At 41.5% G+C, this 23,810-nt stretch overlaps 1 protein-coding gene across 12 annotated transcripts in view; it reads left to right on the plus strand.

Annotated features, from left to right (window-relative positions):
• PTPRF (protein tyrosine phosphatase receptor type F) overlaps positions 1 to 23,810 on the plus strand; it is a 478,221-nt gene that overhangs the window by 176,333 nt on the left and 278,078 nt on the right. For all 12 annotated transcript variants that reach the window (XM_079980220.1, XM_079980216.1, XM_079980222.1 and 9 more), the window contains exon 3: positions 15,100 to 15,258. In XM_079980220.1, the coding sequence (XP_079836346.1) occupies positions 15,177 to 15,258 (82 nt within the window). In that variant the 5' untranslated portion in view covers positions 15,100 to 15,176. The remainder of the gene's footprint in view (positions 1 to 15,099; positions 15,259 to 23,810) is intronic.

Genomic DNA, 23,810 nt, shown 5'->3' on the forward strand with positions numbered 1-23,810 from the left:
GAATAAGCCCAGGCCTCTAATAAACAAAAGCCTAAAGAGCTGGTTTGCTGTCTTCTCTGCAGTTGCCTAAAGCTTTCATCTGTCCAGAAAAATGCATCAAACAATAGGCATTATTAATGGAGAACCATTTTTTGGGTAACATTTCCTTTAAAAATCACTTGCAGTTTCCGATGTGCTCTACTGGCAATTAGCAGCTTAAACTCTGCTAAAATGTACTTTATAAATTGGCGATTCATGCCATAAATTTTCATAGTCCCTAGATGCAGGACTCTTGTTGCATTAGTGTTTAACTAGGAGTGTTTGAAGGTAATAGTTTAATAAATATTTCAAAACTGTGTGCCATAGCAGAATTTTTACCCTTCTTGCCCATGAAGTCTGAATTTTTAATAGTAAAAATGGCAAATTACCCAACCAGAATGTTTGGAGGTCTGTCGGCCCTTTTTATGGACCTTTCAAAGCTAGATAAGACTTGTATTCTAATTCTAATCCAGATACAATGGTGTTCCAAAGCTTGCGCACCACCCCCAATCTCTGGTGAGTGATGCACAAGATTCCAGAGAGTTCCAGGTGCTCACCCAGGGTCATGTTTCTGTTGAGAACCAAGGTGGGGCAGAGTCTGTAGTGTTGTTAAGAAATACGGTTTACTTACACATATTTACACCTGTGTTTAGATGAAAGGGGTGCAGATCTTACAGCACTGCCATCTCAAGAGCAGCTTGTTCTCCATAGCAGCCCAGCATTGCAGACAGAGGTAGCCTAAGCACCATCGCTTGGTTGCTGCTTCCCAGCCAGCGCTAATGGCTACTGCCCTTCAGCCCCCACCTTTCCCCCAGAAACCTGCTCCAAGCAACTCCTCCCGATCTGCCTGCTTTTCCAAACCTAGATTTTATTTAAGGCATGATCCTCCCCCCCTCCCCCGTGAGCACAGCCTCATAATCTGACAGACTCCCCTTACCTTGTCTGATGTTGAATTTTTGTCAGGGTAAAAACTCTGCTTTGTTCCTGGGCGGCACCTCTCTAAGCCCAGTTGCTAAGGTAGCTGGCTTGACTTCAAACCCCATGTTTTACTAATTTCAGAAATTATTGGGGGGGGGACCCAGCACCCAGGAATTTTAGGAGATCCTTCCCCCTGCAAACCCACATCAATAATCTATGAGCTAGAAGGGGTGGCCATTACTGTCTGGGATGCATAAATGAGGTAGCCTTTTTGGGATGGTATCTAAGCCCAGTATCTAATTAGTTTTGGCCCGAGAGGGCTCAAACTGACTGGAAACCATTCATAACTTAGTTCTATAATTTTGGGTAGCATCACTGAAAAGAGTTCCTTGTAAATCATGCAAAGGGGAAATCTTTTTTTTTTTTTAGGTTTGTCTTCGGAATAAAATTGTTCATTGAAACTGAGAAGTAGGCCTGTCTTCTGCATTTTATACACCCCGCTCCCTTCATTCAGCCTGCTATCTGACTCTAATCAGTGACAGCACATTTCTGTTGAGTTAATGTTCTTGGTATAAAGCAATACCACCCACCCACCCCACAGGAAAAAAAAATCATCTGTCAGGACAGTTCCTTCCAATTACCTAGGCCTTAAAAATGGGGTGATTGCCAAGCAGGTGGAGAGAGAAGTGAAGTTCTGTTGTGCGAAAAGTCTACATACTTGCAGAGGCAATGAGACAAGGCTTTTATGGTGGCAGCAGAACAGTTGATCTTTTCTCTGAAGGTGGTACATGTAGCTAGTTCTCTTTCCTTTCCAGGAAAGAAGACATGCAGCTCAGTGTTCTGCTTCCAGAAATACTGAGCCGCTGCATGCTCACAGATCAATCTTATCTGGAGCCAGTTCTTATATGCCTTGGGTGAGCTGTTTTTTTCAAGCCTGTTTTACTGCATAGGAATTCTTACTGCCTGAAATACCTTCCCCATGATTCCTAAATGCTTGAAGCAGCACTTGGTTTGTGTCAAAGGAAGAGCAGGACTACTGTATGGGCGATGCTTATTTGTTTCTATGTATGGGGTATGTGACTTATAAAGGCATAATAATTTTAATGGTTGCAGCTAATAAGCAACAACGAATGCTTCCGGTTTTAATATTTGCAGTGTTTAATTCTTCTGACTGTTTAAATATGTATATGGTACCTTTGGTGACTGCATCATTTAAAACCGCAGAGACTGAAACTGGAGAGATCTAATAAAGAACTTGTCAATAGGAGAAAAATCCTGATCATTCTTTTCCTTCAGGCCATTTTTCTAGGGAAAGCCTGAGCTAGCATAGCCTTGTTTCTTATCCACAGGATGGGAGCAAGAACTTGTTTAGATACCTACTTTTCATCATCATAGTTCTATGCAAATTTTATCTGGACATAAAAATATACAAATTATGCTGAGCCGTTCCATACCCTATCAAGTCTACCAAGCCTCTTTCCGTTTCTGCCCCAGCATCCCTAACATCTAACTTCTAGGTTAAATTACTGTAATGAGTTATACATAGGGCTGCCCTTGAAGATAGTTTGGAAACTGCAGCTGGCACAGAATTCAGTCAGATTGTTGACCAGAATTAAAACAGTCTGAATATTTAACACCAATTCTGGCACAGCTACAATGGTTACCAATTAGTTTCTGAGGCTATAAACCCCAATGCTTCAAGGGCCACTTCTCCCTTCATGAAGAAACCTGGACCCTACATTCTTTATCTGAGGCCCTTCTCTGAATACCTCCTTTGAGGGAGGTTTGGAGGCTGGCATCATGAGAACTGGCCTTCTCAGTGGTGGCTCCACAGCTGTAGAATGTTCTCCCCTGGGAGGCATGTCTGGTACCTTTACTATCTGGTTTTAGGTGCCAGGTAAAAATATGTTTTGTGGGACGCAGGTGGCGCTGTGGGTTAAAGCCTCAGCGCCTAGGGCTTGCCGATCGAAAGGTCGGCGGTTCGAATCCCTGCGGCGGGGTGCGCTCCCGCTGCTCGGTCCCAGCGCCTGCCAACCTAGCAGTTCGAAAGCACCTCCGGGTGCAAGTAGATAAATAGGGACCGCTTACCAGCGGGAAGGTAAACGGCGTTTCCGTGTGCGGCTCTGGCTCTGGCTCTGGCTCTGGCCAGAGCAGCGATGTCACGCTGGCCACGTGACCCGGAAGTGTCTCCGGACAGCGCTGGCCCCTGGCCTCTTAAGTGAGATGGGCGCACAACCCCAGAGTCTGTCAAGACTGGCCCGTACGGGCAGGGGTACCTTTACCTTTACCTTTAAAAATATGTTTATTCACCCAGGTCTTTGGAGTTCAATCCTCAGCATAATTTTTAGTGGAATGGGAATGAATTGGATTTGCTCTTTTATGCATATTATTGAGAGTGTTTTAAATTGTTTTTATTATGGTTTTAGATCTGTTTTTAATCTTTGCTTTTCTCACTTTTTTCACTTTTCAGGCTTTTTTTTAAAGTGGCTAACAAATATAATAATAATAAATTTGATCTTGCATGCTTCTGCATCTTTTCTTTCCTCTTCACTCCCCACCCCAAATGCTGCTGCCAGCACCAGTTCCACTTGCCATATTTGGTTATGTGTGATGCTCTAAGCCAGGGAAGGTGAAAGTTTTTGAATCTGAGAGCTACATTTCCTCATGGACCATCTACCAGAGACCACATTCTAGTGGTGGGTAGGGCCATAGGGAAAAACAGGCAGAGCAATGGATGGGACTGCAGTTCAGTCATACGAATGTCAAACACACACACACCACTCCCTCTTCAATCTCGGCAGGCAAGAGTGCAAGGGCACATTTCAAAAAGGCAAAATAATATTATTTGCCCAACTGGCACGCAGGGTGCAGTGTGAAGTATGAACAAGAAAACACTGTTAATGAGAGTATTGCTACATTCACATCCTATCTGTAAAGGTGGAGAATTGGAAAATCCAAAGCACAATTGCTATAAAGGTACTATGTATCTGTGCTTAATCCTAAGAAGCTGTGGTTTTCTACCACCACTGGGCACTGGAGGAGATGTGTTTGCGGTATGCGGAACATTTTCTTGCATTTTGCTTTGTCTTAAAAACAGGCTAATACTATCAAATTTGCTTGGTTCCTCTCACACCATTAAGTTTACTTTGCCCCTCCTCCACCCTATAAAGCTTTTGCCTTCAGGAATGTAAGCTTTGGCAACCAACAGAATTAATAGAGCTTTCCTTCTAAGTGCTGCAAATTGTGTGTGTGTGAAAGTGGTGAATTGGATCATAATGACTTGGAGTGTACATTTCAGCACATTAATGCCTGAATGGATTTAAAAATCAACTAACGGTAACTTTATTCCTTCAGCAAATTCAGTTTTTTGGTTTTTTTTTAAAAAAAATACTGAAAGTCTTCCCAAGAGTCTGCACATTCTGTATCCCCTTTAGGTATCTCGCAAGGTCACTTAAAGTCAGTAGTCTGGAAAGAGAGTGAGTAACTTCAATAGCAAAGCAATAACATTCCTGAGATAGCAGTTGGAAGACACCCTTTTGAAAGGTCTTTCCATTTTCTGTCAGCAAAAAAATCTTCATTATAAAAGGCCACCTCCTTTTGTGAGGTACATAACTCATTGAGGTGGATCTTCTATTACAATCCAGGTTTATCTTGAATCAGTCTATTAGTGGAGGACAGTTCCCTTGGTGAACAAGATGTATAAAAGTTGTGAGGAATAATTGAGATATAAGGAAACACATACTTGTAATTTGTGATAGCCGCAGCTTGAGTAGGGATTCTTTTTTTTAAAGGCTGTGCTCAGGTCTTGCATTTTACGGGTAGTTTCTCTCTCCGTAACACACAGGTTGAAAGATTAATGGGAAAAATGAATGGATTTAGACTTTCAGAAAAGTACAGTTTAGTCCATGGGTAGGCAAACTAAGCACAGGGGGCCAGATCCAGCCCAATCGCCTTCTAAATCCGGCCCCGCAGACAGTCCGGGAACCAGCATGTTTTTACATGAGTAGAATGTGTTTTTTATTTAAAATGCATCTCTGGGTTATTTGTGGAGCATAGGAATTTGTTCATTTTTTATTTTATTTTTTCAAAATATAGTGCGGTCCCCCACAAGGTCTGAGGGACAGTGGACCACCCCCCTCCTGAAAAAGTTTGCTGACCCCTCGTTTAGTCCCATATATATATCTTGCATAAGAATGAGGATTGATAATTTTCCTGCTGAAACTTTTTGCCCCTTTTGTTGTTGTAGTCTAGCTGATTGATTTTACAGCTTTTGTAGTGCCAGCATCACATTTAATGTGATGTAAATGTAAGGTTTTGTAAATTCCCCCAGCCTCTTGCCAGTGACAGGTTCTCCACACTTTCAACAGAAGCCTGCTTTCTGGGAGACCCAACTTGTGGGAGGGGTGGTTTCTTTTACTACTTAGAATCATAGAATTGTATAATTGGAAGAGACCATGAGGGTCATCAGATACAACCCCCTGAAATGCAGGAATCTTTCTCCCAACGTGGGGATTGAACCCACAACCCTAAGATTAAGAGTTTCAGGCTCTACCGGCTGAGCTATCCCAGGAATGTCCAGCATACTGCTGCCTTCTGTCTTCTTTCAAAGAAGGAAGAGAAAGAAGCCACATCTCCTTTATATGCATGTGCGCACAAGAGTTTTCAAGGATTGTGGGCTGTTGCAAGAAGCAACAGAAGAAGCTCAGTGGGTAATGTGGGGATGGAAAAGAGGAATAGTATCTCTCTCTCTCTCCTTGCAAAAACCCAGTGTTCAGCAAAGAAAAACATTGTTTCACTTTCTCAAGAAGAACATTTGCAGAAATTTCCAGAATTACCTTTGTGCTGCTGCCACCGCTCAGAAAAGCTCACTCGAGAGTTCTCAGAGAGCTCAAATGTGAAATAGCTGATCTTCTAACTTAACCCTCAGAGAACAGCCTCCATACTTGAGGATTGGAACGTAGTAGCGAAAATTGTGGACCCCAGGTCCTAGCATTCTGCAGGTGAAACCTGGGTGCATTTGTAGGTCTCCTGAGGAGTTAAGCTCTTGAAAAGTATTTAAACACGAGAATACTTCATGCATTCTAATTAGGAGTTAAGTCAACATGGCAGGAGGGGGTGGTAGTAGGGAAGAGTGCAGTAACTCCACCACTTCCTCAAACTCACAGAAGGTAATAGGGACTTCTGTACTTGTGGAGGCCCCCCATACATTTTAGAACTTGGATTCTCCAGGATTTTAAAATGCACGCGGAGCCTCCATAAGTACCGAAGGTTTCCCTTTGCAGATACAGTGGTACCTCTAGTTACGAACTTATTTGTTCTGGAGGTCCGTTCTTAACCTGAAACTGTTCTTAACTAGAGGCGTGCTTTCACTAATGGGGCCTCTTGCTGCTGCTGCGCCGCCGGCACACAATTTCTGTCCTCATCCTTGGGCAAAGTTCTCAACTCGAGGTAGCTCTTCCAGGTTAGCAGAGTTTGTAACTTGAAGCGTTTGTAACCTGAGGCATTTGCAACTCGAGGTACCACTGTAATATCCCTCTACAAGTTGGAGAGCGATCAGAATGGTGATGCAGGCAGAGCTAGTGTGCTTGTCCCCACTTCCCTCCCCCATATGTTTACTTCACTCCTAATTATAATACACGAGGGGGAGTAGTGAGTATGAGGAAGGTATTTTTGTCATTTAAGAGCCATAACCATTCATTCTAGAATTTAATCTCTGACTCCCCTTTGTTTACTTGTCCCTAGGCTATTAGGAATCAGCTTTAAGTTCTAGAGTACATCTTTTTATTGTCCCTCGATTCCATTTTTCAGCTTTTAAACAGCGGCTCCTTGGCACTGCAGGAGCAACCCTGCTGCAGTCTTGTCTTTCTCGGCTCATATACTCAGTAAGCATTCAGCACTCACAAGGGGCAGAGGCTGCAGTATATATGCCCATATGGTAACATTGCAAACATGTATGGGGAGGAAACAGAAATTAAAAAAAACAAAGCAGCTGTGGAGGCATCTTGCTTGCTTGATCTCTGCATCACTGACTTGTGTGAACTATAGGAGGGAAGCACAATCCAGAAATCCCTCCTGTTTTTGTGGAAAGAGTCCTGCAAACCCAGGCCCAGAAAATGAAAGAGAATTTAATTACTTTTTTCTAACAGCTAGGTTTATTGTTTCCAAACTATGTCTAGCGCTGGTTTGAGTTTCTCTTACGTTTAGTGGGTAATGCATGGCAACTCAGTACATATCTCTCTAACAATTTTTTCTGCAGTCTTTTCTTCACAAAGCATTTAATTTGCACCCGTCTGGCCATTTACATATTTTGAAGCCTACGAAACATATTTGTTGAATTAGAGGAATTACATGGCCCATATAGTCTTTATGTATAAAATAAATTCATGTGTACATCCTCAAAGCTTCCTTTCTCTTTACGATGGAAAGCTCAGCTAGACCAGAGTTGTCAGGGACTGGGAGGAGAAGGAGGAGTGGTGGAGACCTCACCCCCATCCTGACCCTTCCAGGGAGGGGGAAGAGGAAAACAAGATAGATTTACAACAGTGGTTTGTGGGAGGTCACAGCTCAGAGGCAGATGCAGGGGAAAAGTTGGGAAATAATGGGAGAGGAGGAGCAGGCAGAGCCAGAGCAGCAGCTGGCTGACACGTTGTCACTAGAAAGCATTCCAGACCCACCATCTCCCAGAACCTGGCGAGCCTTAAAAGTAGGACAGCAAAGAGCTCAGAGGGCACTTAGCCAGCATCCATAGAGGAGATGATGATGATGATGATGATGATGATGAATCAGGAAGTGGGAGAGAAGGGAGTGGAGATTCACTCGGAGCAATGCCATTATCCAAGAGGCTGGGTTCTATAGACTCTCTCTGTAAAGTTTGAAATAAAAAAGGACTGTAAGAAACTTTCCCTTGTCTTTATGCTGACAGCACCCTGGCAAGCAGTGGCGTAGCGTGGGTTGTCAGCACCCAGGGCAAGGCAAGTAATTTGCGCCCCCTAACCCGTGGATTTACGCCCCCTAACCCTAACCCAGATGTTGCGCCCGGTGCGGCCGGCCCCCCCTGCACCCCCCATGCTACGCCACTGCTGGCAACAGTTTGGAGATGCAGTGCCTAAGGATTCCACCAGAGTGCTGAACTTCAGCCTCCTTCTGATTGGCTATGGTTACATCTAGCCAGAGGTGGGTGGAGTCAGCAGGAAGGGAAAAGAGAAAGCATTAGAGAGGGGAGAGTTGACGTTCTTGGTGTTCAGCTGGGTAAGAGCATAGCTCCCTGTGCGTGTGTAAAATTCACTCTGAGGAAAATATCTGTAGCCAGAGAAGGAAGTCTCTGAGCTTAGTTTGAAAGACAGTGAGTGGTTAGTGTTTTTTAAGAGTATTCAGACAAGAGAAGTAGAAGTTTGAGGGAACACTTGACTTGGGTCTCATTTCAGTCAGAAGGGGAGTGATATTCTGGAAAGAGGAGAATCCCAAACTAGTAAGTAGGGGTGTGGTGATCCCCTGGGTCTGTTATACTGCTAGAGGAGCCTCAGGAGTGTGATCTATTGAAGGTGTGTGACAGAAGGCACCACCTTGTTTAAAAGCCAAAGTATTAAGCTGTAACACCTATACAGTTAAGGAACTGAAGTGAAATAACTGAAAAGAAGCTGTGCGATTACCACCTTGTTTAGAAGCCTGTTACATCCACTAAATTTCTCTCTCTCTCTCTCTCTCTCACACACACACACACACACTTGAAAGATTTCTATCAACTGACATCTTTTGTTTTACCAGTTTTGTTCTGTAAAATAAAGCTTTCCCCCCTACTTAACTTGCCTAAGTCTCCCAAGTACCAGAGTTTTCTTTAGAAAAACAAAAATTAAGCAGTAGTTAAAAGGGGGTTCGCCTCAATCTTACTGTATGGTTCACATTTTTAAAAATAGATGTTTAAAATTGATTTTCAAAGAACATACAGATATCCCACCTCTATAATAAGCACATCCCACCCCTCCTTCCTTCTCTAAAATACAAAGTTCATGAGAAGACATTATTCCAAAATTGTAAACGTGAGTTGGGCACATGCCACTGTAGTTGGTGTTCTGTTGAATATGTGATGAAGCAATATCATGCCTCTATAAAATCATAGCAAGAAATTCAGTTTTTATACAGGCTCTGTGCCCTTTATGGCAAACTGGTTTGCTATAGCCATGGTTTGGAACCTAAGCAATAGTTTCGGTTTGCAAGTATATAGGAACTGTTTTCATTTTCTTCTCCTCAGCTCTCCTGTTGGTAAGTTGCAATGGCCTTGGGAGCCATAACTATGGTTTGTTCCTAGCCATGGTTTGAAGTGATGTTTGAACTGAGCAATGGAATACATAGCTGGAATATCGCTATTAGCTATGCATGCTTCGGTTCTTTCAAATGATGTAGACGACTATGATACACCTTGACAAACTGTAGCACAGAATTAGTTCTTTCACAGGAGATCCCTGGCTTTGAATACAAACAATCTTTGGGATTTCAGTATCTGCTTAGTAATGTGTTGCTGTTATCTATATCACTGCAACATTTTTGAGTGCATTCAGATCAGGGAGAAGAAAATAGTGGGATGAGAGGAAAAATGGGAATTAAATCTAATAGTCATAAGAGGCATCATTCATTGCTTACACACGAGCTGATCATTTATCATGTCAGGATCAAGGTGAGAGAGGCGGTTTTATGACATTTTAAAGGATTGTTTCATGAGAAAGCTGCTTCCCTCTGCGAGAGGTGTGGTTTTGTACCGATCAATCAGTAATCCCTGATGAGAGTTGAGCTGCTGGACTTATTCTAAATATTGTATGCATTCATTTAAAGGAGGTGATATACAGACCACAGTTTCCTTATCTCTCAAATTAAAGGAGTGGGAATGGACTTTGTATGAGAGGGTGTACTCTGTAGTTGTTGGTGTCTAGTATGCGGTGCTGATGATGGGATGGTTCAGATACCCAAGGGGATGAATGCTTTCCAGCCTAACTTCACAGCTGCTTAACGAGGCTTTCTTCAGGAATTGTGCCAGGGGAAAAATATTGCCTGCTGGGCAATAACCACTTTGAAAAGACAATCTCTACAGGAATAAATACTGTCTTTGAAGAGGACCTCGGCATCACAGATAGCATGTCTTTATCACAATACTCTTCCCCAAGCTGGTCTTGCTGCATTTTGTGAATCCCACAAAATGTAATTGCAGCCTTTATCCTAAGCTATTGAACAGAGCAGGTGGAACTGGACAAGGTGTGGTTTTTAGGGGTTTTCTTTTCTTTTCTTTTCTTTTTTTTTTTTTTGGAGGAGCAAGTTTTAGGTGTTTATTTTTTATATTAAAAAGTTTGTGTTTTAAATGTTTGTTCCAGTATTTCTGGTCTCTATTAACACTGTGCCATACTGCTTGCTTATATATTATTACCTTCCCCGAGTTGGTTACAGGGAAAACAGAAATTCTTTGTTACAACAGCTGCACTGGCTCCCGGCCCATTTCTGAGCACAGTTCAAAGTGCTGGTTATGACTTCCCAAGCCCTATAACGGCTTGGGTCCAGGCTATGTGAAGGATCGTTTATGAGCTTGGCCAGGCTTCAGATCTTCTGGGGAGGCCTTTCTTTCAGTGCTGTCACCCTCATAGGCACATTTGGTGAGGGCACAAAAGAGGGCCTTCTTGGTGGCTGCTCCCAGATTGTGGAACTCTCTTCCACAGGAGGGTATGCTAGCTCCCTCTCTGTTTTCTTTTCACAGACAAACAAATGGTTTTTTGTTCCGACAAGCCTTTGTTCACTAGCTGTCTGTTGTGGCAGGATCTTCGGGTTGGACATTGTACAGTGTGTGCATTTGTGTGCTTTTAAATGGATGTAAGTGTTTTCAGTGGTGGTGTCGTCCCCGTCCCCCCCCCAAAAAAAATCACCTTTCATCTGAGGATCACATGGCAGTTTACAATATAAAAACACAAAATACAAAGCATAGTAACAAGCAAACAAGTAACTCCCCAAGTTTAAAAGGTCATATATTGTTTAATTAGCCAAGGGACTAGGAGAAGAATTTTTAATAGGGTTGTATTTAATTATGTGTGTGTATGTATATTTTTATTTATATAAATATAAAAGTGTGTGTGTGTGTGTAGGTGGTTTCCTTGAGAGACTTGCACCCAATTTGCTGGAGTAGTACCTGAGCTTTTTCAGCCTTCACTACTGTTACTTTTCATATCACACTTCTTCATTTATCCATTTTAAAACAAGAGTATGGAAGGTTGCTTACTGACAGCATGTGTGATTAATACTTAGTGGGCAGTGTTGGGAGTGGCTGTCTGCTAACAGCAGAGTTGAATGGAAATGGTATCTAATCTATACAATATACATAAGGGAAGGGAGAAATGACCAATTTTGAGATGCTGAATCTATGGCTTTGGCAGTTTTCCAGTCAAATACGATCTTGAAATAGATGATATGGTTACATTATTGTTGACAAGTTAATATACAGAGCAGATAGCCAGCACTGCAGTAACTCTGTTGGCATTGTTCTCTAATTATATCTTGATGAGCAACCTTTTCTGTCTCTTCCCCCTAGTATTGCCAAACTGTGTTCCCGTTATAGTGCCTCTGCACTGTGCAGTGGGTGTAAGCTCATTAATTAAATGGCTATATTCTCATTTCCTCTTCTTGTGTAATACACAGGCTGATTGGTATCTACTTTGGACAGTATATGCTGATCTTATTGTTCCCTTTCACACAATTTCTCACATGGCCCACCATGTGTACGTTCCTGACATGGTCAAAGTTTAATGATTAATAATTAAGAATAGCTATTTCAACATATTCCTCAGGATCATTAGACAATGCCGCTTGCCCTCTCAGTAGGATATAAAAGGGAAAGTATAGGGCTGGTTTCTTCCCTCAACACCAGGTTTCTCACATAGTGTGATGGACTTCATTGTTAGCCTCTATCTCTCTCCGGGCATTATACTTACAGTTAAGGAATACACATGAGTGGGACTGGGTCAAGTACCTCCTCTCCCTGGCACCCATGTGCACAATGCAAATGTCTGAAGGGAGGGAGCCTTCCTAGGTACATGTTTCTCTGCAATCTGGAACCCCGAGGGGTTGGATTCCAAGTCATGGTGAAGCAAGTACACAAAATGGCCCGTTCCCTTCAGTTGTGTGGGCTGTATGCAAGGATGCCAGGGCAAGGAGCTATGTGGCATGGCCCCAGACATGGTGAATTTTGTCTCCTCTTTCTGCCTTGACATAGTCTCCTCAGGAATTGGGAAACAGTGAGTTGAACTTCCAAGTTGCTTGCTTGAAAACTTCAGCCTGTTTCCCCTCCTGCTCTCCCAAGCAGGGAATAATACTCAGTTTTTGTTGTTGTTTAGTTGTTTAGTTGTGTCCAACTCTTTGTGACCCCATTGACCAGAGCATGCCAGGCACTCCTGTCTTCCACTGCCTCCCACAGTTTGGTCAAACTCATGCTGGTAGCTTTGAGAACACTGTCCAGCCATCTCGTCCTCTGTTGTCCCCTTCTCCTTGTGCCCTCCATCTTTCCAAACATCAGGGGACTGGTCCTGCACTAGGGGAAACTAACAGTAAATCTTGCTCTCCATGGTCTTATGGTGTTGGTAGTTTCTGGCATGATGAGGGGACAAAGGGGTCAAAACAATGTTGGCCACAGTCCTGTTTTAATGGCTCTTCATCCAGGGTTTTGATTGGCAGGAGGCTCTGTCGAGCCATTCAGATGAGCAAAACCTGATAACCAGGAAAATGATGAGGAGCTAAAGAATGAAGTGAGCAGGGTGGCCATGGCTGGGAGGTGGAGGATGTCCACATGCCAATTACTTCCTGATTTGCCCCCTGTGGGATAACAGGCCTGTGTATACTTGGATATGACTGAGGACTAGAGGTACTGGGCAGTTCTAAAGTGACAGACGTGGGTAGGACAGAGCCACACCACAGGCTTCATTCCCCCCCCCCCCCAGACTGGGGCAAGTTAATACATGTGACCTTTCCTTTTGTGCAAATAACCCTATTCAACTTCTCATTTAGCTCTTCTATCAGCTACTCAAGTGGAAGTGACTCTCTTACGTGGTTGTTTGAGGATATATTTTGGTCTTCAGTTTAGAGATGCACTTGAGGAATAACTGCTGTCCTGCGAGGAGATTTCTTATTTTCTGCCTGAATTCCCAAACTCTGCATTTCTCTTTCACAGCATATCTCTTCTTTCACTTCCATTTTTGGTGAGATTATTTATTGTTTCTGAGTTTGCGGAGGAGGTGCTTGATACTTCTCCAATCCAGCCTTAGAATAATGTGCCATTTTATCAAAAAGAAGCCAGAATTTCAAACAAATTTGTGCACATTCGTTTATTCGTTTTAATTTGTAGTTTCATGGTAAATAGAATCCAGTACCCTGTCATTTATCAGAAATTAAGTCCTTAATGCAGCTATTCAGAAGAGTTAGCCATGACAGATGAAAGAATTTTAGTGTTTAGGATTTTGCATTTTCTGTAATCCTGAAAGTCAGAAGCAGAATGGCTCCTGCTTGACATTTCAAATGTTTTTGGAACATAACCCACTTAAAACTAATCCATACTTTACTACTACCTCTGGAAAAAAAAATCAGGTACAAGAAACACTCAAGTTAAGTGGCAAGATACAAATATGATATAGCTGACTACTGCATACACATTTAAATGGACAAGTGGGCGGCTTAATCTTTTCTTCCTTGCTGGGAAACCTGTCTTTTAACTATGACTGTAGAACGCACTATTGGTGGTGCTAGATGCATGCTTTGTCTTCTAAGCTTCGGTGCTTTTTATTCCAAAGCTCAAAGTATAAGGTATGAATTGACTTGCAGATCCAGGAGTCAGATGATGCCCCAGAGAGTAAGAGGATGCAGAGGTTGAAACAGGAAGATAATTTGGCATATGGGATAGGAAGCCAATTTAAGTAATAAGGATATTAATGTTGCATCTAAATGTGCAGGATTCACACATGGTTGGCAACATTTTCTGTTGATTTTATTTTATTTTTATTTCCTCCCGTCCTATCCCAAGGGCACAATGCAAGTACATTGGTACCTCGGGTTACAGACACTTCAGGTTACAGACTCTGCTAACCCACAGTGGTGGCAGTGGGAGGCTCCATTAGCTATAGTGGTACCTCAGGTTAAGAACAGTTTCAGCTTAAGAACAGACCTCCAGAATGAATTAAGTTCTTAACCTGAGGTACCACTGTAAAAACAACTTCATATTTACTAGAAGGATTCCTATTCTCATGCACTTGCAATTGTAGCTGTGAAGGTTGGCTGTGAAGGAAGAGAAATTATTCAAATGCTATCTTTATGTTATGTTAGATTTACTGGTAAGTGTCAGAATTTTCTGACACATCCCACTGGTCTCCTAAAATGTTAAAGAGTTTGGGGAAAAATTATGATAGCCATTGGGTTTCTGAGATATACCAACCACATAACTATAAAATCAAAGGTGAGAGAGATCCTCCAGCTCTTCACTCACAGTTTATGTGGCTTCAGTACGTCTTTTGAGAGCAGCCTGGAAGCAACCCATATTCTCGTCCAGCCTATCTCTTTTGCTTATTGAAGAGACATTCAGTAAAGGGGAGGATGGAAGGACAGGGTTCTGGTAATGGTCCCTCTGATATGGGAGCAAACCCTATATATTCATAATATTCTGGTTCATGTACAGCATTTTTACATTTCCTCCCTCATCTTTTAAATCCTGGGTATGCTGATTGTGAAAATTGTGCAGTGGGAAACTTCTCCCAGCATCATGTTGGGTCCTGCCTTCAGTATTGGACAGGGAGAAGTATTTTCTTCTGAAAATGGAAGATCTCAGCTACATAAACAACATTTTTTAAAAAATGTATCCAGTTTCAAAATAGAATGACAATTACTCAGAAAGACAAAACTTTAAACCTTCCCATAAAAAAAATTCAGATACTGCATGTGGATAGTCTTTCCTTGTATGAAGCAAGGAGTATGTGATTTCCTTAGTATGAGTAATGCAGATCCAATAAATAAGCAATCCATTATTAATTTTCTCACATCATAAATGCAGTGATATAGAACAAGGTACATTCTCATTTGGGTAGGAAAAGTGCTTTTAAAATATGTTTAGATTTGCTTAGGGTCTGACTCCTTTTATCTTTCTTTGGTTTGCAGGAATAAGTCTGCATCATTGACGCTGAATGTATTGACTGCTTGCCTTGGAGTAAAGGTGACTTTCTCCACTTTGGAATATGGTGCCTAACTTCAGCATCCCTGGATTTTTTGTGCCAGCAGTAGTTCTGTGCTGCTTGATGTCATCAACGGAGGCGGATAGTAAGTAGCACTCAGATGGGAATATTTTATGGCTGAGTAAATTTTCAGCAGATTTTATCTATCAAAAGTTGAACCAGAACTGACTGAAGCACATTTATTTGTGACAGTGAAAGGGAAGGGCTGCGGGTCATTCAGTGTCAATTTGTTTCCAAAAATGTGTGATGCTTGCAAACAAGTCACAAAATGACTGCAGTATATTGAATCCATTCATTGCTTTCCATTACCAAATTTTAGGTCATTTCGGATGAAAAAGAGAGGCAATAGTTGATTTCTTACAAGACCTAAGATCCCTATTTTTGTTTGAAAGCACACATCTACCATATTTTTAATCATTCTTTTTTTCTTTTTCTTTGTCTTATGCCCTGTGGTATTGACTTGAACATTAAAGAAGTCTTCCATGTGTTATCTGTGATGTTACATAGTTCTGACATATTCTTTTTAGCTATCATATTCACAAGCTAATGAGTCATTTTGGTCCCTACTTACATGGAGAATTTTCTTGGCCCTTTCTACATCTCTGTGTTGTATACACTTAAGACCCATCAATTTAAGTTAATGGGGAAGAGCTTAATGCTTATTGTTGAAAGTAGGTTTACTACAATGAATTTCTATGAGGGCATTTTCATAACTTGTTTTATTTCCTGCTGTTTTCCTATTTAATCTTCAAAATCTTGTGTGTCCCCCGCCTTTTGGAAGACAATTATATACTACACAAATGTGTTCAGTGAATGGGTCACAAGCTAATTCAGAACCCACAATATATAAGTAAAGTCATTGTAGCTGCTGGGAAATATATGCTGAGGCAGCACCTGTTGTTAAGGGCTATCCATCTCTGCTGCAATCTGTTGTTATTGCCACAGAATTGTAAATAGTAGAACTGGAGTAAAAAAGGGAGAGTGCTTTTTATGCAATCTTTTTTCCATTGAAAAGTGCTCCCCTTGGAGAAGGTGCTCTGTTCAGTGCATTCAGAGTGAGAACAGGAAGTAATAGTCATTATTCATTGTACTGGCCTCATTCTGAATTGGCTGTGTGTCATTGTGATGCCATCCACCTCATCCAGTTGTCCTTAAGATGAAAAAAGTGCAGAAGCAGCTACTGAGGACAGCAAAGCAGGTGCAAAAACATAAGCATATTTTTTGTTTGTTTGTGAAGGTGGTGGTGCACTTCCAATCGGAAAATACGTTTAGTGAGGATAGGAGGTGTGGGTGGGTGTCCGGTACAGTATAGTGCCTCAAAGATGGGATTAGTAAATGTTTATTTATATGCTTATACACTGCCTCATCTGCACACAAAGCTTATTACACAAAACATCATGCTAAAGCAATCAGAATAGCACTTGCTTCCCCCTCCCGCTCCCCCAGCATTAAATCATGTGGTCTCTTCCTTCTAGAGAGAGAAATCCCTTGTGATTTTTCTCATTCCCACCTAGGAGACTTTAAGTACCAGACCACAAGACGCACCTAGTTTTTGAAGGATCAAAACAAGAAAAAAAATATTCTGAATCTCAGAAGCCAGAACAGCAAGAGGGATTGCTACGCAGTGAAAGCAGCAATCCCTCTTGCTGTTCTGGCTTCTGGAATAGCTGTGCAGCCTGCATTCGCTCCAGAAGATGCACACACATTCCCCCTTACTTTTTAGGAGGGAAAAAGTGAGTCTTATAGAGCAAGAAATACGGTACATGCTGCGGACCTGAAGGGGAATGTGGGAAAAGACAGATGGGTGGGAGAGAGGGGGCTCCTCCCCTCCCCACCTCCAAAGGCCAGTTGCCACTCCTGTTGTTTTCTGCATGGTTTAACTTTTTGCCAGTAATTAGCACTGCTGCAAATTGATGGATTCATATTCTTTCTCACAGAGTTACAGGTACAGGCATTTTATTTTATTTACAGTATTTATTCCAGTTCTTAAATTCTCCTTGAGCTGGAATAACTTGCTTAGCTAATTTTATACCATTCTGTTGAATGATCCATGCTTCATCCATTTCTGTGTAGCGCCACAGTATGTGATTATATCAACTTTCTGTTCTCTGAAGCAGTAGTAGTACTAGTACTCCAAAAGGTTTGTAGTGTGGATTAATTGAGGATCACATGAGGAAACCTTTGGAGACCAATACTTCCTCACAAAGCCTCACAATGGCGTAACATGTCCTCCTTCCTTATATCTTATGAAGGGCTGCTTCACTGGTAACAGATTTGCTTGGCAGTGATACATCTCTGCATGGAGGGGACGGACATTTTTTTATATTACTTGGAATACAACAGTTAATTTCACTTCAAAAAACACAGATAAGCACCACAGCACACTCTCATGCTCTGTTTTCTTGTGCAATAATGTACATGGTTTTTATTGTACAACAATTATTTCCATGTAGGGAAAAGATCACGTGTTAAGCAGCCCTGAGGCGTGTTGAGAAAACAGAAATCTAAGGCCTCTTCTCTCTTCCTTGCACAGAATTACTTCCTGAGTGGGAAGGCAGTTTTTGTGTCACTGCAGCCTGGATGACCTTGAGGCACACAGATTAACATAGGCTTTGTTGCATGTGATAGGTGGCTTGGTCTTGATGTGTGACTCTAAATTCCAATTTTTCCCTTATCCGTCCTCTCTGGCGCTCTTGATAACAAGGCGATACTGTTCAGAGCAAATTGGTCTGAATCACTGCATTAGGGGGACAGAATGGAAGTGCATCAGCTGCAATTGGCAGCACTGCTGAACATTGGCAATTTCATTTTTCCTTGCTGTCTGTGTGACAGGCAGGAATCAGAGCAATCAAATGCCCAGTTAAGTGCTGACGCTACCTGGAGATGGAAATTGCGTGTTTTACAGAAAAGACAAATCCTCTAAAACACCATGCAGTTGTGGCTGTCTGTTTTCTGCAAAAACAGAATATGTTGGTGAATAACAATACAAAACGGTTGTTCAGGGGGAAAAAGGAAGCCTAGAAAAGGACTGATTGGCAACTCATTTTATTTATTTATTTATTTATTTTGGAGGCAGGCATTTGCCTTGTTTATGTGAAGATAAAATTTGCATACGCATGGCCCAGCCTACCTAATTTGCGCACAGGCATTCCCCTCTGCTTCTCTGAAATCACTGAGAAGTACTATAGGAGTGTCAAGGCCAATTAATATCTGCCAAGTGTTTTGAATGCCTCCGTTGTAAGGTGATAGTACAGAATGCAGCTATAAATGACCTAAGTCCCTGGGCTTTGTGAGAGAATTATGCCTAGAAATGGAGCATAATTGATAATGCAGCAGGGTGTGCATGGATCACTTGTGCTGTGTGTATCTGAAAGCAGAGTTCCGCGAAAGCCTATAACCTAGGGTCTCCCACTCTCAAAATCTGTTTTGTTGTTACTGCAGCAGATTTTACTACTGCTGCTCTAGCTTCTTGATAATTAGGCAGCTGTGCACATAGTAAGACATTTCAGGGTGAAATAAAACAGATTGTTGGAGTGTCATTTAGTGGGACTGGCATAAGGAATAAATATGGACTCTCTGAGAATTAAGTTTTCAGGATAGTCTTGAAATATATGTATGTGACTCAGATATTTCAAATTGGAGGGATTACCCTTCTGTAACAACAACAACAACAACAACAACAACAACAACAACCACTAGGATTAGCCAGATATATTTGTTGAGATGGCATAAACATTGCTCGTCAAAATAGAGGGTGATGCCTTTAGTGGTATATGTCTGATATGTGTTTAAAATATATATACACAAGCTAATTTGATGGAAAACTTCCAAATTTTCCTTTGCAGAGTATAGAATTTTTTATTATTTTTTTAAAAAAAATCAAATTTCCTCTGATCTGACTGTTTCTGTCAGGGTGACCCTAATTCCATTACAGCATTTTGGAAGCAATTCAGGATGATTGTTCTATACTTTCTCCCTCAGCTTCTTCGTGTTTGTCTTTTATGTGCCCTCTCTGCTTCCCCTTCTGTCAGCTCTTGACTGTGCAAGGGAAAATAGCTTTGCAGATTTCATTTAATGTTCATTTCAATTGTCAAGGAAAAGATGCTCTTTCCAGGCTTTTGGAATATATTGCTTACTAAAACCCCAAACACTGCAAATCTTTTTCTGAAAACCAGGAAATGAAAATCAATTCTTTCAGCAGAGGCCATTGAGGCTGTTGTGCGTTTCCCTCCTCTTTATTAGGCTTTGTGTCTGAGGTTCTGGGCAAGGCTTCCATTAGCTGGGGGCAGGTCTGGGTGACCCACCAGAGTTTCAGATAATCTCAAACAGAGTTTCAAATCCTTTGAAGAAGAAAAAAAAAGCCACATCAGAAATGACCTGGCGTGATGGAGGAACAAAAGTGAAGCTTATATAAATGGAGGTGTGAACCAACATAGGATATGCTCAATTACCTGCACTTGACTTCTTGACATTTGGGAGGAACTGCATTTCTTTGGAGAAAGAGCATGGATGGGGCCTCAGGAAAGAGAGCAGTTCTGTCACTGCAGAATCTGGGGCTTATATGAATTCCAATTGTATGTTTTCTTCTGATCTTGTTAATAATGGTTTGCAGAACATACAGCACATGTGCACTTCTTTCATTTCAAAAAATTGAAAACCCATAACAAATGGCAACATTTTGGGGATGTGGGTTGGAGAAATAGTCTCTCTTATTAGTGGGACATGGCTCTCTCTCTTACAGTTGCTGGAGCTTACGTGGCACCTGCTTAAGGAGAGTAGACTTGCATCATAGGTGCCTGGCATCCCTCCATGGGGACTTCGTAAGTTTAATAGCTTTAGGGGTCTTACACTGACATATGGGCAAGGCATGCCATCCCTTTCTAATATTATTTTATTTTTGTTTTGTTACATTTATATTCTGCTCTTCTTCCAAAGGAACACAGGGTGCCAAGTGGCAGGCCTTAGAATGGCCTTCCAGTTATAGTCTACCGTGCTTCTTACTGCCTACCCAGCAGTTCAAAAGCATACCAGTGTAAGCAGATAAATAGGTACCATTGCAATATATAGATATAATAATAAAAAATACATCATAGAGCAAGCTGAAAGAGGACTCTCTCTCTCTCTCTCTCTCTCTCTCTCTCTCTCTGTGTGTGTGTGTGTGTGTGTGTGTGTGTGTGTCTTAACACAAGTAGAGCCAGATACTAGAGGATGCCAAAATACATTTGGTATCTACCAAGAATGAATCTAACCCTAATGGGGTCAGAAGTCATAGTATCCAAATCCCTTTATGCACAGATGAGCACAACAGTCTTACTGGGGTCATTTAACCTGCTAACCTTTCCCCAAAGGAAAAATGTGGGTGTTCTTGGTTCTGTCATATGCACTAGTTGCTCAAGGTTTAATGAGACCTTGAGTATTAAGATGCATCAATCTTGACTGATAGTTTTTTGTTATCTTCCATTATTATTTATACGTGGCATTATCAGGATACATGACACCTCACATAATAACAGAAACAAAAGACTGGGTCCTGACCTCTGGATCTTAACATTTGAACTTAGTGGTGGAGGGTGGTAAAGAGAGGCACAGAGCTAATGAGGGCTGACATCAAGCAGATGCAGTTACTTTGGGTTTAATGTGCATTTTTATTCCTTTTCTTTTTTTTAAAAAAAAAAAAATTCTTACAACTGTTTCTGTGAAGATTGCAACCTGGGGTATTGTAATCACCGCTCTTGGTGTAGCTTCAGATTGTGAGCAGCATTTACTCATGATATGTTAATATAATGAACCTGGAACAAAGAGATGCCATCCTACAACATATGCATATTGTCAGGGAACTGCCATCAGCCCAGAGGCGAGAGGTGGAAGGGCAGTTGGGTTACAGGGAGCCTCCAAAGATTGTGAGAAGCAGCACTTCCTCAGCCGATGAGGAAAGCCACGCCTCCAGTGGGGAAGGGGTGCAGGGCTCAGAGGATGCAAGAGGGAGCCACAGCACCTAACAAAGCGGGGGGGGAGGCACGGTCCCCCTCTGCCCACACCCTCTTTGCGCAGTCGGTTCACGCGCAGAGAGGGGAGGTGTAGGATGGGGGTCAAAAGACTACTCTTCTGGGGAAAGTTTAAGGACCGCCCACTCCCAGATTCTGCTGGTGACTGAGTAGACATGGAATTGAGTCGATCTGCATTGTGAACGTTTTGGACAGATAATAAAGCCTTGAAAAGACCAATGGGGAGTCTTGCCTGTTCGCTCATAACACATATAGACTATTGTCCCTAAATAATTATTCTTATCCTATTTCCTGTTATAGAAGGAAGCCCCATTTCAGCAGGCCTTATTACAGTGGTACCTCGGGTTAAGTACTTAATTTGTTCCGGAGGTCCGTTCTTAACCTGAAATTGTTCTTAACCTGAAGCGTCACTTTAGCTAATGCAGCCTCCCACTGCCGCCGTGCCGCCAGAGCATGATTTCTGTTCTCATCCTGAAGCAAAGCTCTTAACCTGAGATACTATTTCTGGGTTAGCGGAGTCTGTAACCTGAAGCGTATGTAACCTGAAGCGTATGTAACCCGAGGTACCACTGTATTTAGTACCTTCCAGAGTGGTAACTGTGTTTTTCTGTTGCAGCAAAATGTAAACTTTGTGCACCACAGTCTGCAATGTGAAAACTCTGAATTACGTTACAAGAAGAGGTTCAGTGCTATTGCTTGAGGACTGAACTGAGTGAAAGTATTTTGGGCACATAATGTGTGTTGATTTGCTTCCCAACACCAGGATATTTAACAGCAACTGGTTTGTGAATGACTACGGTTAATTATAAAATTATCGCTCTGTATATTTCCCCCTGTATTACATTTCCCCCTCACTTCATTGTTTACAATCCCCTTCCCACAAACACTGTGCATACGTACCTGCTTCTCAGGGTATCAGTTCATCCAACTGGTGAAGTGGACTGTAACCCACAAAAGCCTAAAAATAAGTTTGTTTGTTTTAAAAGTACTACAAGAATCCTTGTTCATACTGTTTAGTGACATGAAGGATATATGTTTTGTGCATCTCAATGATTGCATTGGCTAGAGTCACATAATACCCAGAATTGATTTATTATGTGATTGTGAAAAACATTGTTGCTTGCATTGTTTTTAATATATTATGTTGGTGTTTACATTGCAAAACTACTGTCTGTTTTCCTGGGTAAGCTTGTTTTGGGGATTTGCATGTGTTAATTACTGATGTGCTTGTGCATCACATGAAAATCCTTCCTATTGTAATTAATATTTGCTCAGATATTCTTGGTCTATCAGTATGGACAGGGAGATCAAAGAGAAGCCAATCTTCTATAAGCTTAGATTTACCAGATGTAAATTCATAAAGGATTGAATGTGGGGATTGAGGAATGTCTCCACTAGATCTATTTTGCTCATTTTGCTTTCTGCTTTGTGGTTAGATTCCTATTTATTTATTAGTATTTCAGACTGCTATTCTAGTCTGTTTATCTTAGAGAGAGAAAATGTATATTTTAAAAGCAGAATTTGGATAATCACATTCCTTAGAATCAGAACAACCAGCCTGTTGCAGTTTGATCTAGATAGCAAGATAAATTTTCTTGCTTGTCTCTATTTCCCCCCATATAGTAAAGATTATCCAAATAAAATCAGTGAATCCAATCCTGTTGCTACTCAGAAGTATAAAGAACTAAGGATCAGGGCCATAAGCTAAAGGGGTTAACCGTACAGTAGCCAATCATATGAATCTATTATAAGCAAATTTTAAGCTGGTAAAAAGCACATAGTGGAATTTCTTGGAATCAGAGTTCTGTTAGTGTTAAGACTACCTTGTTTCCAAATAATCTTACTACTTAAGTTTTTTTGTTTTTTGTTTAGCCAACTGAGGTAGCAAGTAGTTGCAGTGTGATGGGCATGGCTGTGAGTTAAGTTAATAGAATATTGACATTGCTAATGCCCTGCTCAGTTCATAGCTCTTGCTGATGGAAACATAAACGTCTCCTCTTGAACCCACTTGGGGAAACTACAGTGCAAGGCTTTTGAACAAATTTAGAATGACTGCAATCTGTGTAATAAGAGCAAATATTAGGATTTTAAATGAATAACATCACTGGGGAAGCAGGCAGTATGGTATTTAAATTATATTCCATAGCTTTTCATGCCCTGGAAATATGCAGAAACAAGTTAAAATTTAAAATGACAATGATGATGATATCTTGCAGCAAAAGGAGAAAATGCTGCTGGTGAAGAATTTGTGTATATAAAGCACTGCTGACATACTATCATGCATAGCACCAGAGAGTCTAGTGTTATTGCAATTTGATCCTTGAAAAGCCTTAAACATTGTCACACCTTCCTTTTCATTTACAATAATCTATAGTCAGCATTATTATACTTTACCCTGTCCCCCCAAAAATATATATATTTAAAGATGGTTTTTCGGTTCCAGGTGGTATGTCAGAATTTGTGTTTTCTATTCTCAGTAAGTCTGTCTAATTAGGAGGGTGCGGACATTTTCACTCCATCTGAATTTGATTACAGCAGGGATTATGGGAGAAAGCGAGAGCTAGAGCAGCGGTTCTCAAAGGGTGTGGTAAGAGAGGATAGCAAGTGTGGTGAGAAATTTCAAGGACAATTC

This window comes from Podarcis cretensis, assembly GCF_951804945.1.
Source record: "Podarcis cretensis genome assembly, chromosome: 6".
NCBI classification, from domain to species: domain Eukaryota; kingdom Metazoa; phylum Chordata; class Lepidosauria; order Squamata; family Lacertidae; genus Podarcis; species Podarcis cretensis.